At 36.1% G+C, this 17461-nt stretch overlaps 3 protein-coding genes across 4 annotated transcripts; 2 read left to right on the top strand and 1 right to left on the bottom strand.

The window, feature by feature from the left end:
* Positions 1–4116: 4116 nt before the first annotated feature.
* On the bottom strand, positions 4117–9116 carry LOC133310966 (trihelix transcription factor ENAP1-like). 2 transcript variants are annotated; one of them, XM_061511965.1, is made up of 2 exons: positions 7773–9116; positions 4117–4482 (listed from the first exon to the last, which is right to left on the bottom strand). In XM_061511965.1, exon 1 carries the CDS (start codon positions 8757–8759, stop codon positions 7797–7799), a length of 963 nt encoding a protein of 320 aa, XP_061367949.1. In that variant the 5' UTR covers positions 8760–9116; the 3' UTR covers positions 4117–4482; positions 7773–7796. The 2 variants fall into 2 exon arrangements, with proteins under 2 accessions (XP_061367949.1, XP_061367948.1); XM_061511964.1 differs by having other exon boundaries at positions 4117–4473.
* Positions 9117–11560: 2444 nt separating this feature from the next.
* LOC133310972 (UDP-glucose flavonoid 3-O-glucosyltransferase 7-like) lies at positions 11561–13268 on the top strand. Its single transcript, XM_061511971.1, has one exon. It carries the CDS (start codon positions 11594–11596, stop codon positions 13037–13039), a length of 1446 nt encoding a protein of 481 aa, XP_061367955.1. The 5' UTR covers positions 11561–11593; the 3' UTR covers positions 13040–13268.
* Positions 13269–14904: 1636 nt separating this feature from the next.
* Positions 14905–16347, top strand: LOC133310986 (scopoletin glucosyltransferase-like). The gene has a single exon (XM_061511987.1). It carries the CDS (start codon positions 14914–14916, stop codon positions 16345–16347), a length of 1434 nt encoding a protein of 477 aa, XP_061367971.1. The 5' UTR covers positions 14905–14913.
* Positions 16348–17461: the final 1114 nt, after the last annotated feature.

The raw sequence follows: 17461 nt of genomic DNA, 5'->3' as shown, positions 1-17461 counted from the left end.
TGATCTCGACCACAGTCACGATCATAGATCTCAATTTCGGCCATGATCCCGACAATGGTGGTGGTCATAATCTTGATCTCGGTTTCATCAAGATTGGCTTTCATATCTCGGATTGCGAACTCTGATTCGCCTTGAACAGTTGATTGTTTTTGTTTATGTACTTTTTGCCCATCGTATTAGGATTTGGATGCGGCGGCGGCTACTGCGCTTTCACCATTATTGGGTGGGAATCGAAGTTTATCTTCCCCACAGACGGCGCCAATGTTTTGTCTGAAAGACAAAGATGTCCAACCGGTGGCTGGTATATTTTATGTAGGTAGGATCTAGGTGCCCTCTCTCAGGTATTTATGAATAAGATACCCTCGAGGGTAGGCTGATCACTGTGCACAATAATATCGACATAGTCAAGGCGTGGGGTGTGTGCACAATGACAAGCTAAGAGAGAGGGTTTAGAGAGTGTGTACCTTATTGGTTTGACCCCGTATTTATAGATGGGTTACCTGAAGGAGGGTACTTCTGGGCCTCTTAGGAATATTGGGGGCCCCAAGTCTAACTGCTTAGCTCTCTGGATAGGATCGTCATCAATAGGAGATTCCCCTCCCTTTGTGTTATCCTTTATTGGTCTTTCTAGAATATGGGCCTTTGTCAGGTCCATAAGAGCTTCCTAACATAATAAAGAGATAAATGTCACGTATAAAAACCAAAAAATTCTTAGTTATTATTTTCAATATGATTATTTTATTTCAAGGTCATTTTATACTAATTTTATGACGATTTAACGATGACAAATATAGTTAACCATGAAGTAAGTATATCCCTGTCTCGCACCCTCAAGATGCGAAGGAACAGGTTCAGTGAGTCAAGATGAAGAGTGACTGATGCCCCAATGTACCGATCATTGGTAAACCCATTGACCAGGTTGTTAGTTCCGACATTAGACAATACTAAACTAAAGGGATGTTGACCAACGAGGGAAGAACATCTACACGAGAGGACAGCAAGTTATCTTAAGTAAGACAAAAATAACAAACATCTATCCGTAAACCCATGCCTTGGCCGACAATTACCAAGGCATATTCCTTAAGCATAAGAAAATTTATACTTCTTCTGATGTTTTATTGGGTGACGATTTTGATAGAGACATGCATTAATATGAATCTTACAGAAATTATTCACCCAAATAAATTACTCGGCATCGCTAATTTTTATTTCTCCCCTCCAATCTTGTTAGCAGAAATTGATGCATGACATCACTTCCAGTCAATGAATCCACAATATTTTCAGAATAATTTAGCTCAGAAAAGCGTACTCACAAAATCTCAAAGGAATAATCTAGTCCCATACTTCCAATAAGGAATTCCTTGCATAGATATAGTCTAAACAAGTTATATAAACTAAACGAATATATAATTTATGTTTCTTACGCTGCATTTGTCTCATGTACATACCAAAAAAATGGGTGTGACTTATTAAGGAGGAGAGAAAGAAAGAAAATAAGTGAATATTACCTATTTTTTTTTGTGTATGTATTTAAGATAATTTTATCTCATGTAATATGAGAAACTATATTCTTACAATTTATACACCATTATTATCAATATATAATTGTTTAACATGTAGACTTACACAAATCACATTAGAAGAGCCTAATTTATATAAAATATAGGAAAAAGTTAAAAAAAAAAAATCCCCCCTTTTTTTATCTCCTATTTCCCATGTGAATTTTCCATCTAAATCCAGTTTTTACAACAATAAAATTTGAGTTAATATAATCTATCTATTTTACTCCCCTTAAAAGAATCACTTTGGGTTGTTTTCTTTATTGTTTTTTTGAGTAAATACTCTTTTTGGTCCTCACCAAATTTCACGAGACCCATTTTAGTTCCTAGCAAATAAAAAAACCCATCGTGATCCCTAAAAAATTCAAAATGAACCTATTTTAGTCTTTTTGAGAACTAAGATGGGTCTTTTTTGAATTGGCGAGGTACCACGATTTCAACTAAATGGGTCCATTTTAAATTTTTTAGGGACCACGATGAACCTTTTTATTTTTTAGGGACTAAATGGGACATCGTAAAATTTGCTGAGGACAAAAAATGATATTTACTCTTTTTTTTTTTTTTTCTTTCCTCCTGCATGTTAGACTATGCAAGTACCATAATGGTTTCCCCAAATGATATTTGTTAAATTAGCTCATCCAAAAATCAGAAAACAGTAATAGAATAAAATGCGTTAGCTCATCCAAAATTTAGCAAACAGTACGTAATAGAATAAAATGCGTTTGAAAATATACTCTTTAGAGCTTATTTGAATGGTTTTTTTAAAGTTAAAAGCTATTTTTAAGTTAAAATAAAATAAAAACTTAAAAATAAAGCTGAAAGCTAATTGTTGATTACACAAAGCTAATATGATGGTTTTAAAAGAAGTAAGATGAAATAATTTGTTATTAGAATGAATTATTAAGGTAAATAGTTAAAGGATTTAAAAAAATTTATATTGTAAGAGATAAATTTATCTCATATATACACATAAAAATATGTGAGACCTAATTTTTCTCTTTTCTCCTCACATGAACCCACATAGGTCGTAACACACTATATAGTGTGTATGTAGAAGATAAAAAAAGAGTAAAGCCTATTTTGAGTCCCTAACAAAAAAACACGATCCCCACCATATAGTCCCTTAAAAAAAAGTTAACTTTTGGTCTCTCTACAATTACAAAAGTTAACTTTGGTCTCACTACAATTACAGTTCTTTGAAAATGTGATTTCTCATAAATTCAATGAAGAGCCAATTTTTTTTTTTTTTTTGTAAATAATGAAGAGCCAATTTAGTCCCTAAAAAAGGACAAAGATGAATTTTTTTTTTTGTAAGAAACGAAAGTGGAGACCGTATTTTTTGTTAAGGACCCAAAAATGACTTTACTCCAAAAAAAATTATATACTAGTTTAGGAGATGATTTCATCTCCTTCGACACGAGAAACTTTTTAAATCAGAGTAAAATTAATAAATAAAAATTTCAAATAAAGGTGAAACTAAAAAATAAATACGAGAATTGTTAGAAGCTAATATATATCTTAAAAAAAGCTTCTCTTGGAAGCTTTAAGCTTTTGTTTTTTTATTCATTATAACAAAAATTTCTTTTTATAATAAGAGCTTTTATAAAAATATATTTAGCTAAGCTTATGTTTATAAGAAAAAATAAGATAAAAATAAGACTTCCCAAAAAGGCACCTATTTGGCACATATTTTTTTAAGCAAAAAACTATTTTTTAAGTTGAAGTTAAAAAATAAAAATAAAGTAAAAGCTTTTTGAATGATATAAAGTTGTATGATGATTTCAAAGGAAAGGAGATGAAATAATGTTATCATGATGAATTATTAGGGTAAAGAATAAAAATTTATAAATAAATATTTAAAATAAGGGTAAAAACATAAAATAAATATAAAAATTCCAAAAATACTCGCATAGATATTTAAAAAAAAAAAATTCTTCTAAGAGGTTTTAACTTTTAATTTTTTCTTTATTATATAAAACCTTTTTTATAAGGAGAGCTTTTATAAAATTATGTTTAATTAAATTTTTACTTTTAAGGAGAGAAAAAAACTTAAAATAAAATATGTCAAACATGCACTAACCTATGAAGCACCGACACTTCAAAAACCCTGACGTGTTGTGTCCGACACTTCCCGACACTCTCGGACACTCCGACACTCCCCGACACTCCAACACACGTTATAGAAATTCAAAAAAAGGTTTAAAGGTTACATTGCGTTGAGTTTTTAGTTCCAACTATTAGATTAGTTGGATTTCGATTACTATTTTATTGAGTTTAATATAAATATTTGAGATATCTTATGTTTTTTGCAAAATTTATTAATATTATAAGTTTAGATTATTTTTTTATTAAATTGTTGAATATTAAATATAATATACACCACATAAATTAAAAATATTATTTAATATCAAAACGTGTCCTAACGTGTCATAATCTAACATTTTTTAGAATTAACGTGTCGGAGTGTCGTGTCGTATCGTGTCACGTGTCAGTATCGGTGCTACATAGGCACTAACAATTAAATGCAACACAACTAGCTAGCAAATCACAAGTCTACCAATCTTCTTTCAAAGCAGCATCATTTTTTTTCTTTTTCTTTTTTATACAATCAGGGGCTAAAAGCCCAGAAAACAAAGAAAGAAAGCGACAGAAAGAAAACAAACAAAATAGGAAACTAGACAAGCAAAACAAGAAAACTCAAATGCTGCCAGAAAAGTCTCCAGGATCCCAAATATCAGCTTCCATAAGGTGTAACAGCTCCTGGTGAGGCGAAGAGATAGGATAGAAACCCCAATTCTTGTTGAGAGCCTCTTTTGCTAACCAGTCAGCCCATCTATTAAGTTCAAAGCAGCATCTCTAACATTAATAGATTGCATCTTTCGAAATTTACTTCCTTGTGATACGTAGCGCACAACTGCAAAATCTAATTCTCTTATCATTTATAATACAAATTCAAATTAGTAACCAGTCACTACAACAACTAAATAGAAATAAAACAACCTGTTATTATGATACCTATCTCCTAACAAAACTACCCACGAACATACCTCTAACATTCCCTAAAAAAGGGTAAACCCCGGTTCGTAAAGCTCCCTAACTTGCAAGGATAGAGATGAAGGTCGATTATACGTAGCCTTACCCTTATATTCTACAAAGAAATTGTTTTCCATACTTAAACCCCTGAACTTCTGGTCACAAGGAGTATCTTACCGCTACTCCAAGGTTCGCCTCCGTCCTTAACATTCCCTCCCTCTTAAAAATTATTTCTATACTCAAAAGTAAGATCAAGTAATTGAATCATTTTCAATATCCATGTTGGCCTCCCCATTCCTATTTAATTGGAAAGGATCCTCTAGAAATGACCATTTCTTTCATCTTCTCAAGGAATTTTAGAAGTAAAGCTCTCCTTAAGTATCTCATATTTGAACCAAAAACTTGGGATTTTGGTTGAGGGGCCTCTTGGACAGTTTTTGATTGGACACTTGTCCAAGAGGTTTTGTGTCGTCAGAATGATCAGTGCCTAGCTTGGTGTCTAACTCCATGACCTTTGTCACCTTCCCAAAAGGAAAATCAAACTTTACCCTCTTTGAAGCATATGCATTGCTTGTCCCAGATGCAAAATGAGAACATGATGGGGCATGGGTAAAATTACTTCACGAAATGTCTCCCTCTTGACGGTTTGGGTTTACAACTAGACCATCTAGTTGATTGGAAAGTTAGGCAAACATCTCCTTGAGTTGATTGTAGAGTGTCTGAAATGCATCTTCTAATTCTTTTACTCGCAAGTCCATATTTACCAAGCCGATACATACAGTGCTCTCCAGCCTTTTTCGTAGAAAAATAAATTGAGCTCTATTGAAGAAGCTATGCCTTAAGCACACAAGTGCAAAATCTAATTCCCAGATCATTTATAATAAAAGTTTAAATAGACAAAGTAGAAACAAATTAGTAACCATCCATTAAACTAAATAGAAATAAAATAACCCACTATTACGAAGCTTATCTCCTAACAAAACTACCCACTAACACATCCCTAACACCTTGAGCCATCGCAACAAGCACCATTTGGTTGTCAATGAACAGATTCCAATGCTAAGGTCTCAAGGGATCTGCAGTGTGATCTGAGGGTAGTTCATATAAACCTGTATCAATCAAGCTTTCACAGAAATGCATATTCAAATCTCCAAGTTAATACAGTGATCAGAACTTGCACCTCACTAACAGTTACCAAATTTGTTGGTTGGTTATTTTAGTTAGTTATAGTTCAGTTTCTAATAACTATAATTAGGTAATCACAGTTGATGCACCTTATTCACTTATTTCGGAGTAAATGAAATGCACCCTCCACCATATATTCTTTCTTTTGCCACAACATTTGGGTAGTGTTTGGTTGAAGGTTTATTTTAGGATTGATGGGAAAGTGTAGGTGGATATTGAAAAATACCACGTTTGGTTCAGGTTTTTTTAAGAAATACCAGGCAAATAGGATAGATGGGAAAATAACTTTTGTGTTGATTTTTGGATGGAATTCACTGTTACATAATACCACTTGAAATGTGGTGTTTTGAGATGACTGGGGAAGTGAAAAAACAGGTGCAAAGTTTCTCCCGAACATAGATTTTGCATATTTAAATAAATTTTCCCGGTAATATTTAGGTCAACCAAACAACTTGTTTTACATTTTCCTATCAAACTCACTTTCCAACCATTTTCCTATCAATTACATTTTCCCAGTAAAAAAAAATTTATCCCGAACCAAACACTACATTGATGCATTTACGAAAGCATGGCACGTTACATGCAGAATGTCCACAAGGAAGAAGTTTCCATCAGCTTTAGAGAACTTTGTAGATTAGGATTGAATTGTATATTTGCAAGTGTAATAAAGTAGGGTTGTTAAGTAGGTTGTTGAGTAGTTGCGTAAAAGTAGGGAAAGTCAGTTAGTAGGAAGTACATATATACATATATAAGTGGGGAATAGGTACGTACTATGAAGTCACTTTGAGAAAATAATAATTCATTTGTTCCTTTCTGATGGGCCTGAAAGTGAGTTAGTTAGTGTGCTAGGTAGGGAATTCTTCTAGAAAGTTCCTAGAGAATGAGATAAAAGGTAGGATAATATGGGGGGAGTGGCTATGTGAATTGTAATTGATTTGATTGGGGTAGTGAGTTGGAAAGAGATGCTGTTGGAGCCCTCTGTCGCCATTTTCGTAGAGTCTTTTCTGTTACCATAGTGTCTCTAAGGCTGTTTCAGTCATTACCATCGTCATTTTGGATACTGGTGTCTGTAAAGCTGATTTTCCATTGTATATTTCTGTGTTTCCACTTTGTTTGTGTGTGAATTCCTTGAGGTTTCGTCACTTTCTTTCTTTCGTACGGGTATCACACAGGTCACTTCTTATCACTGTTGCTTTCACGCGAACTCCACCAGAGGGTTCAGGAACTTGCAGAGGAACTTCGTTCCTTACAAATGCGTCTTGAACAACGGATCGATGATAATCATTCATTCCATATTTCTCAATCACAGCGATTGGAGTCAAGGTTGGATGAAACGCAAGCACAGCTTGCATTGTAAGTTTCGCAAATGCAAGAATGACTAGCAGCTGTTATAACGCAACGGAGACGGGTATTCCATGGAACAAAATCAATACGACACAGCGGCCAATGTGACATCTAAACCAGAACAACTCCAACAATTCAAATTAAGAACACAGCGGTACCCAGCAGATGCTGGAAAAAAGACGAGAACATTCACGGGAAATCCAGAAAACTTCAAAATATGCATCTGGCAAGAGACCCACACAACCAATGTACATTTCCTCTGTTTATAGACTCAATCCTGGATTCCTGATATTCTTATTTCAAAATGGGATACTCAAGGTCGTCATTGTTTAAATCTTAAAACAGGTTTAACAAGGACATTTGTTTAACGGTGTAATACCAACTTACTTTCTTTGTTCTTGTTCCTTGAAACAAATCCAAAGCACATAAACCATTGTGGCAAGGCAAGAGATTGTGCTCTCTGATTTTATTTAAACTAAAAAATGGTAGCAGGAAAATAATGTGTAGAAAATGAATCTCTAAAATTACATTCACGATTCAGCCAACATCAACCTAAAACAAATCAAGTTGCACATCTCTGTCTTATTATCTTAAAATTACAAAAAGCAGCAGCAAAGCAATAACTAAACAAACAACAAAGCATAAACTTACATTATGTTACTTCCGTGATCTATGTTAAGGTTGTTGGGGCGATGGTATTCTCTTTGGCTTCTTCTTCTTTTCAGAAACGGCCTTGGCAAAGGCCTCGACAATTCGCTGTTGGGACTCGAGAATCATCTCAGTGCGCTTCATTTCCATCTCCATCCGCATGGTCTCAATCTCCCTCGCCATCTCCATCTTCATCTGCTCCATTCTCACGAACCCATCTCCCAAAACCTTAATCGCAGACACAACCTCTCCTACAGGGTCCCTCTCCCTCTTCTTCCCCAACACCTTGGAGCTAGGGTTGTGATTCAAATTGGGGTTGAATTTCTGATTACCACCAACCTTCCCAAATAACTTGGACCCGGGTTGCGCCACGTTCAACCCAGTCGGAATTCTAATCCTAAACCCACCGCCACCGCCACCAGAACCAACAAGCCCGTTCCTATACAATTTGTTCAAGCTCCTCGTGTTAGATCCATGGCCGTTCTTGATTTCCTCGTACAGATCTTGATCATCGTCATCGTCGCCGTCGTCGTCAACGGCATCTCCGTCATGGCTATTATCGGAATCGTTCTCTTGTTTGACAGGGGAGGGACCTTTCTCCATGGAATCCATGAGCTTGAAGTGGACCCAAGAGGAGTTGAAACGAGAGACAGGGAGGGAGCGAGCGCGTTGGATCTCGGTGCGGTAGCGCTTGCGTAGCTTCTCCATCTTGTGGCGGCACTGGACGGGGGTTTTGGGCGGCGAGGCATTGGGGCAACGCTGGGAGACAGCGTCGGCTACCTCTTGCCAGTGGGTGGCCTTGAGGTTTCCACGGCCAAGAGAGTACCACTTGTCGCGGTAAGCGTCGATGAGAGCGAGGGTCTCGTCAGGGGACCAACACGGCGGAGGAAGGCGGCGAGAGGAGGGTGGGACTGGGAGTGGGACAGAGAGTGCGAGGGGCACGGCAGAGGGTGGATCTGTGGGAGGGGTGGAGTGTACGGGGGAAGCCATAAGAGAGAGAGAAAAGGAAAAGGAATGAAGAAAAAGGAAAAAAAGAAGAGGTGGGTGGAAAATGGGGGTTAGGTTTGGTGGTGGTGGCGTTTGGTAACATATTGGGTGGTGGTGGTATGTGGTGTGCGGCTGATTTTGAGATGTGGACAGGATAGGACGAGGAGGAGGGCAGCACCGATTCGGTGGGGGGTGAGGCTAACGTGCGCCCTCGTTTACAATATGCACCCCTTACCTGGACGGTGCTGATTGGGTTAGCATTTTTCATGTGGGCTTTTCCGTGGGAGGAGGTGACTCTTATTCTTGCTCTTGCTCTTCCAACAGCATAACCCAAACCGGATGCTGTTTTATTACCTAACTCTATTGTTTTTTATTTATTCGCGTTAAAATCTCCCATTTTGCTCCTGCTTTGCTTTTTAATCATCCTTTCCCCGCCAGCTGCACCTTCCTTACAATAAAATATGCATTCACCTCTTCTTCTTTTCTTTTTTATTTGCATGCTTTCCTAATTAAAATAAAAAACATAAACTAAAATTATATATATTGACATTTTTGTAAGATAATAATGATTACTTTTTAATTTTGTTTTCATTTAATAATTTAAATTAACGAATTTAATTAAGAGAATGAATAGTTATATTAGCCTTTAGTAAAATAAAAGAATATTAAAACTTGCACTTACGGAAAAAGATAAACTACTTTAATATATTAAATTAATTTTAAACTTTATTTCTTTTAATAATAATAAAATAAATAAATGAGGAGGAATCTTTTAATTGAGGTATAAAACTAAAAATGTTATTCTCTATTTTTCCATTTATTTCTGTCCATTTTAGTAATTAAATTTATTTGAATTTAATAATTAATTAATTGATGCAACTTAATAAATTATAATTATTAAATAAACAAAAATCAGATAGAAAATAAAATTTTTTAATTCTACATCGAGAAAAAAAAAAACGCTCTCAAAACAAATACCATTGAAGGTAGGGGTGTTCGCGATCTGAATTGAATCGGTTTTGAAAGCAAAAATCATCTGACTCAATCCCTTCGGTTTGATCATATAATCATCCATTTGGTTTGAATTTTTTTTAAGATTTGATCCAATTCAATTCAAATTTTTTTGGTTTGGATTGAATCGATTTTCGATTTTTTGAAAATCCTAAAATTTATTTTATGATTATTGTGCAAATAACATCTTCTGTATGTATTGACTTTTGATTTTTTTTTTAAATACAACAGTATTAGTAAATTATAATATAGTTTTTTTTTTGCAATGAGATATGAAGTTATAATGATAAAATTTTGTTGACGAGATGTGACTAAGTTTTTTCTTGATTTAGTTGATTGGTTAATGGTTCTTGGGTTTAGAAAATTTTAGATTGTGATTGGGGAAAGGCTCAAGTAAGTAGTGGAGAATTAATATATTGGATCGGTTTTCATCGACCCATCCAAAAATCGATTCAATCCAATTAAAATTTACAATTTTTTTTAATTTTTGATTTTTGATTTATTAAATTATTATTTTTTTGATTCGGTTACCGTAGTTTCAATCGGGTTGGGCGAAGGAAATAAATGGACTGGTCCATATAATAGTGCTTTCTGCCGCTGATATCATGGTTTACAAAATGGGAAGTTTGATATACGACCATCCATCAGGGCGGGATTTGTGGTCAATATCAGTTGTAAACGTGAGTGGATTTTATGAATTTTGTCTCTTTTTCGTCCACCCAAAAAGCAAAATAGGCACAAAAAATTAGTATAAATTTCTTAGAAAGTTCCATTATAAAATTTTACACAAAAATAATTAAGATCCACTTTTTTTTTCTCTCCTTAATAGATTTTTCTTATTTTTTTATTGTATGAAATAAATTATCTCATATTATATCTTTTTTAACCATTGTATGCCTGATTAAAATATATATAACTACTATGCCTTCCTACTGAAACATTTATCCATTCATCTTTATTTCACTGTTCATGGAGTTATATACTCAAGTATTTAAAATTTGTATTCGAATACTTTTTATTTTGGGCAATGTGAGTCTCAAGTTGTCGGAGAAACAAACTTCTTCCCATTGACTCACGGGAAGTTCTAATTTTTTATTTTTCTAAAAAAAATGCAATGGCCCGGCCCCAACTATTATGTCCGGGCACGACTTATTAAATTCCTTTTTTTAGTTACCCAATTCTAATTATCTTTTTGAGACAAGTTGGCTCCCTTCGGTATCCCCACGAGCTTCGACTCTTTGAGCCGGCTATGAGACTAATCCGGAGTGCGGGGAAACAGTGATGGCTAAAGGTTCAGCCCCCTCCCCAAGAATGCATTCAGCGGGAATCGAACACATATCAAATTTCTTACAATGTAATATTTGTTTTTACCTTTCATTTTTGGGATAATAGTTTGTCACGTAACAGACACAAGAACACTATGGGTCTATTATATAGTAAAAAAATTGAAATGGGTCTCATGTTATATTGAGTGTGTAGAAAGGTGAAGATTTTTATGTAACATAACACTTGTATTTTTCTTTATTTTTTTAAGTTATTCAAAGGACGTTTGACAGATGAGAAATTTTTTTTTACTAAAAAGACTTAATTACTAAAAATATAATAAAAAAGTAAGTTAGATAAAAAAAATTAAAACTAAAAATTGTTTGCGTGAGCATTGACAGATTATTATAAAAAATTTATAGCAAGGTGCACATGCTAATTATTTTAATATATTTATTATGAATAAAATAAGAGAAGGAACTCGATAATTGAAATAACTTTGTTTAGACAAAAATATTAAATATCCCCCACCCTTCGTCCATTGATAAAACAAAGATTCAAAGATGAATACCTCAGCCACCACAATGGATGGTCTTGATCTTCAACGGCCACTGAAACTTCACTTCATTCCATACCTTGCAGCTGGCCATATGATCCCTCTATGTGACATAGCCACACTCTTCGCCTCACGTGGCCAACACGTCACAATCATCACCACTCCACAAAACGCCCAAATCCTTCTTCACAAATCCGGCGATCCCTTCCTCCACTTTCACACCGTCGACTTCCCCTCCCAAGAAGTTGGCCTCCCAGACGGCGTCGAAAGCATGTCCTCCGTCAACGACCTCACCAACTCCGCCAAGGTGTACAAAGCCGCCAGGCTGCTCCGGGGACCCATCGAGCATTTCGTGGAGAACAACCCACCCGATTGCATCGTCGCTGACTTCATGATTCCCTGGGTTGCTGACCTGGCCAACAGGCTTCGGATCCCTAGGCTCGCCTTCAACCCTTTTACCCTCTTTGGCCTCTGCGCCTTTGAGTCCGTTAAAGCACACCCAATACTTCATTCTGGAGGTTCATTCGTGATTCCTGATTTTCCTCACCATATCACCATGTGCGCGACGCCACCAAAGGCCATGACTGGATTCATGGAACCATTGCTGGGGATAGAGGTGAAAAGCAATGGTCTCATCGTGAATAATTTCGCTGAGCTTGACGGAGAAGAGTACATTCAGCACTACGAGAGAATAACGGGGCACAAGGCTTGGCATATTGGCCCAGCCTCTCTAATGCGAAGAAGCAATCAAGAGAGTGAGCATGAGTGCCTGAGTTGGCTCAACTCGAAGCCGCCCAACTCGGTGGTCTACATATGCTTTGGGAGTATGTGTCGTTTACCGGATAACCAACTGTACGAGATGGCATGCGGAATCGAACAAGCTGGGCATCGATTCATATGGGTGGTTCCTGAGAAGAAAGGGAAAGAGGAAGACGAAGATCAGAGCGATGAAGAGAAGGACAAGTGGCTGCCAAAGGGGTTTGAAGAGAGGAATAGGAACAAGGGGATGATCATTAGAGGGTGGGCCCCGCAGGTGCTGATACTGGGCCAACCCGCCGTGGGTGCGTTCCTGACGCATTGTGGGTCGAACTCCGTCGTGGAGGCTGTGAGCTCGGGGGTTCCGATGATCACGTGGCCGGTGATGGGCGAACAGTTTTACAACGAGAAGCTGATAACTCAGGTGCGGGGTATTGGGGTGGAGGTGGGTGTAGAGGAGTGGGGCGTTGCCGGTTTTGGGGATAGAGAAAAGGTTGTGGAGAAAGATCGCATAGAGAAGGCTGTGAGGAGGTTGATGGACGGTGGCGATGAAGCTCGGGAAATCAGACGGCGTGCTCAGGAGTTTGGGAAGAAGGCCAGACAAGCTGTTAAGGAAGGTGGGTCATCCCATCACAATTTGACGGCTCTTATCGATGAGCTTAAACGATTGCGAGACTGTGCATCTCTTAATTATTAATTATGTCCCACAAGTAAAAATAAATTTGCCAGTAAAATTTGGATTTTTGCTGGTCAAATCTTCGGTTTCTTTTCCTATCTTTACCGTAAGCTGAGTGCTCCGTGCACTTCCTTTTCTCTTGTGTTAACTTCCTTGTATGATTATCATGTGAAAAAGAATTCTCATGTAGGAGAGCTGTTTCTCACGCTAGTGCGTAAAGTTAGTCTTATGTGTAATAATTTTTGGGAAATCATATTCTTATGTAAGATGAATCTCTCATCTGACTCTCTTTTCAAAAAATGTGTCTCTTTTTTTTTTTCTAAAAGTTGGTAGAGCTCACTTTATTTATCTCTTAAAATGAGAAAACTTCTTTCATACTATACTACATGAGAGAAGTAATTCGCATAACTTTTTTGTTTTTTTTTATATGTGGGTCCTATCATGATTTTGAGTGTAAGAAACTATCTTTTTCTCCGATAACATCATAAATGCATTGCCCAATTAATATATATCTATTTATTTAATTATTATTTATTTCTTACCATCTTATTCTTTTAGGTCCCCTTGTATATTCTTATTTGTATTTTATTTTTAATTTTCTTTTCTTATAATTGTGTACTACTTTTGTATGGCTAATATTTTATATATATATATATATAGTTTATTTTTTATCATTTTATTTATTATTTATTTTTTTCTCAATCTTTACGTATTTTTTTGGGTTCATTTTCTATTATGGAGAGAATAAAAAAAGTTGTACTTACTAAATGTTAAAGTAAAAATTTAGATCAAGTGAGCATAACAATAAAATTTGGCGAGAGTGTGTTAAGTTGAGCAACGGGCTATCTCTTCACCTATGTTTGACAGTTGACACAAGTAAATATTCTTAATGAAATTAACAAGAAAATATTTATCAAAATTAAATATTGGTAATAATTTTAAGTAAGAACACAATCAAACCCTACCCTTTAATTTATCACTAAATATGCCAGAAGCATGGACGATGATTTTTTATGATTATATATTCACAACATAAAATTACACAAAACCCCCTTGTTCTCCCACCTTTGACGATGTGCATATGCCTTGGGCATAGTACTAGGTAGAGTTGAGGGTATGTTATATTATATTATATGAACAGAAAATGTGCATATAACAGGGAAAGTTATTTCGAAAAATAATTTTTTATTTAGAAAAAAACCCTGGTTCGATATGGCCTATTTTATAAATAAAATTTTAAAAATTATAACAATATTTTTGTTTTAGAAATTAAATTTAGAAAATATATTTAATTATTTTTTATTTATATTTTGATTTTTAACTTTAAAAAAATATAACAAACACACATTTCATTAACTATTTTATAAAATAATTTTAAGAATAAAAAAATTGAAACACAATCGATATCAATCTACATGTTACATTCCGCCCTATTGATACCAAAATACACAGGGAAAACCGGCTACATCTAATCCACTTTTATGTTTTATATTTTTGCTGTTCAAACTTTTCTGGGTACGGTTATTCTGAATGGCTATCAATCCAAAAATTTTTACGCAGGTTTTTTCATTAAAAGAATGTTAAGTGATTTTTATTAAATAAATTGAACTAATTTATTTCTCTTTACTGATACTCGTATAAAACTCACTAATAACAAAGAACATGTCACCCAAAAAATAAAAAACATTAAAAATAAAATCCGTGTCAAAAAATTATGTTACCAACCTTCGTCGGTGTTCTCTAAGAATGAACAACGATGAAAATCCGAAACATCCTTTGGCTTATTCAAACTTGTTTTCATGTATAAAGACTAGAGAATTTGAGGCAAAGGAAAATGAAAAGGCAAAAAAAGCAAAAGGCAGGTCTATCTAGCACAGTCTCACTCTGCCACAGCAATGGATGTTGAAGAACGGCCACTCAAACTGTACTCCATTCCATACCTAGCAGCCGGACATATAATCCCTCTCTCCGACATAGCCAGACTCTTCGCCTCACGCGGCCATCACGTCACCATCATCACCACTCCTTCCAATGCCCAAATCCTTTATAATCACAAATCCAACAACTTCCGCGTCCACACCTTCCAATTCCCTTCCCAAGAAGTGGGCCTCCCCGACGGCGCCGAAAGCATGTCCTCAGCCACTGACACCGACAACTCTGTTAGGATGTACGAGGCCAACTTGCTACCCCAAGAACCCATCGAGAATTTGGTGGAGCAAGACCCACCCGACTGTATCGTAGCGGACTTTTTGTACCCGTGGGTGGATGATTTGGCAAACAAGTTTCACATCCCCAGATTGGCCTTCAATGGTTTCTCCCTCTTTACCATCTGTGCCATGGAATCTCTCAAGGCACACCCCATCGATGATTCCACCGGTTCATTTGTGATTCCAGATTTTCCTCACCATATCACCCTCAACGCAACACCACCCAAGGTCTCCAAGGAATTCATTGATCCCCTGCTCACTGTAGCGCTCAAAAGCAATGGGTTTATCATCAACAACTTCGTGGAGCTTGACGGAGAAGAGTACGTCACCCATTACGAGAAAAACACGGGTCACAAGGCATGGCATCTTGGCCCAGCCTCTCTTATTTGCAGAACAGCAGAAGAGCAAGCAGAGAGGGGCCAAAAGAGCGTGTTGAGCGTGCACGAGTGCCTGAGTTGGCTTAACTCAAAGAAGGACAACTCGGTGCTCTACATATGCTTTGGGACCATTTGCTATTCCCCTGATAAGCAGTTGTACGAAATGGCATGCGGGATAGAAGCATCAGGTAAGGATTTCATATGGGTGATTCATGCGAAGAAAGGGAAAGAGGACGAGAGCGAGGAGGAGAAGAACAAGTGGTTACCAAAGGGGTTTGAGGAAAGGAATCGAGAGAGAGGGATGATTATCAGAGGATGGGCCCCGCAGGTGCTGATACTCTGCCACCCCGCCGTCGGTGCTTTCCTGACGCATTGCGGGTGGAACTCCACCGTGGAGGCCGTCAGCGCTGGTGTTCCGATGATCACGTGGCCGGTGCATAGCGATCAGTTCTACAACGAGAAGCTGATAACTCAAGTGCGGGGTATTGGAGTGGAGGTGGGAGCAGAGGAGTGGACAGTGATTGGTTTTGCGGACTGTGAAAAATTGGTGGGCAGGGATCGCATAGAGGAAGCAGTGAGGGGGTTGATGGACGGTGGTGATGAAGCTGACATTATCAGACGGCGCGCTCAAGAGTTTGGAAAAAAGGCTAGAGAAGCTGTTCAAGAAGGTGGATCGTCCCACAAGAATTTGACGGCCTTCATTGATGATCTTAAGCGATTGAGAGACTGTAAGCCGCTCGATTAATTTTTAAGCTCCACAATTTTGATGGTTAAATATAGCCGTGAAATTTGGAAAAGTGAAGTACTGATTTTCTAATAACTGATCCTTCAATTTAGTGGGATCCTGTTGAATCTTCACTGCGCTCAAATCTGATATAGGCAATTAAACAAATGGGTTTTCTTTTTTCTTTTTCTTTTTTCTTTTTCTTTTATTTTAGTTTTTTTGGTCCTTCCTAAAGTTTGTACAACAAATTCAGATACAACCCATTGAGCGGGCGGAGGTGTGTTCAAATTTGAGTCCCGGTCAAAAATTTTTTTACGTGTATTCATTTTATTTAATTTTAATTAATTCATATTATAATATATTTAAATTAGGAAAGAATTCGTTTACAATTTTTTTTTTTACAAATTTTTGTAAATTATACCATATAATTCCGGAAATATATAATGTAATCTATTGTACTTCCGAGAGTATATAGTGTAGTTTAAAAACAAAAAGTTTATAAATATAAGTCTCTCCTTTCAGGAATATATAGTGTAATTTGTAAACAGAAAATTTATAAATATAAGTCTCTCCATTTAAATTATATTAAATGCAGAGCATCTGAACAAGTAGTACCAAGAAGAATTATAATTTTATTAAATATTTTTTAATTTTACTAAAAATATTTTTGAAAAATATTTTAAATTTTAGATAGAGCCAAATTACAAATTATAGTCACGGCCAAATTATAATTTTAACATGGACCAAATTATAATTAATTATATAATTATATATAATAAATACAATTTATTAAAATTTAGCTCGGACGAGGACCACACCTAGAATATATGTGGCTCCGCCACCATTGGCAATTCATAACCCATTTGTAAGAAATCAACAGAGAAAAGGAAATAAAAGAAAGAACTTGGCCAGATTCTTAGGACTAAGTTCACTTCCTATAATTACCAAAAAAAAAATAGCATCACTTGGCCATTTTTAAGTTCACATATCAAGCATATCAACGCCAGATAAAAATAGCAGAAAATTATTAACTCTCAACGCCTGAAATCGACCAGGAAATGACAAATCAAAACAAATTATCCAGCACTATTTTCATGTGTGAGCTACAGAAGAAAAAATATAGAAACAAATCACA

Source organism: Gastrolobium bilobum, unplaced genomic scaffold (assembly GCF_033153095.1).
Source record: "Gastrolobium bilobum isolate Gb01-03AN ecotype WA unplaced genomic scaffold, APGP_CSIRO_Gbil_v1 utg7006, whole genome shotgun sequence".
NCBI lineage: Eukaryota > Viridiplantae > Streptophyta > Magnoliopsida > Fabales > Fabaceae > Gastrolobium > Gastrolobium bilobum.
The sequence above is the reverse complement of the archived record's forward strand: the minus strand, read 5'-3'. Positions and strand labels throughout refer to the sequence as shown.

Coding starts and splice junctions, on each gene's coding strand:
- LOC133310972 (XM_061511971.1), top strand. CDS start 11,594: ATGAATACCTCAGCCACCACAATGGATGGTCTTGATCTTCAACGGCCA.
- LOC133310966 (XM_061511965.1), bottom strand. CDS start 8,759: ATGGCTTCCCCCGTACACTCCACCCCTCCCACAGATCCACCCTCTGCC.
- LOC133310986 (XM_061511987.1), top strand. CDS start 14,914: ATGGATGTTGAAGAACGGCCACTCAAACTGTACTCCATTCCATACCTA.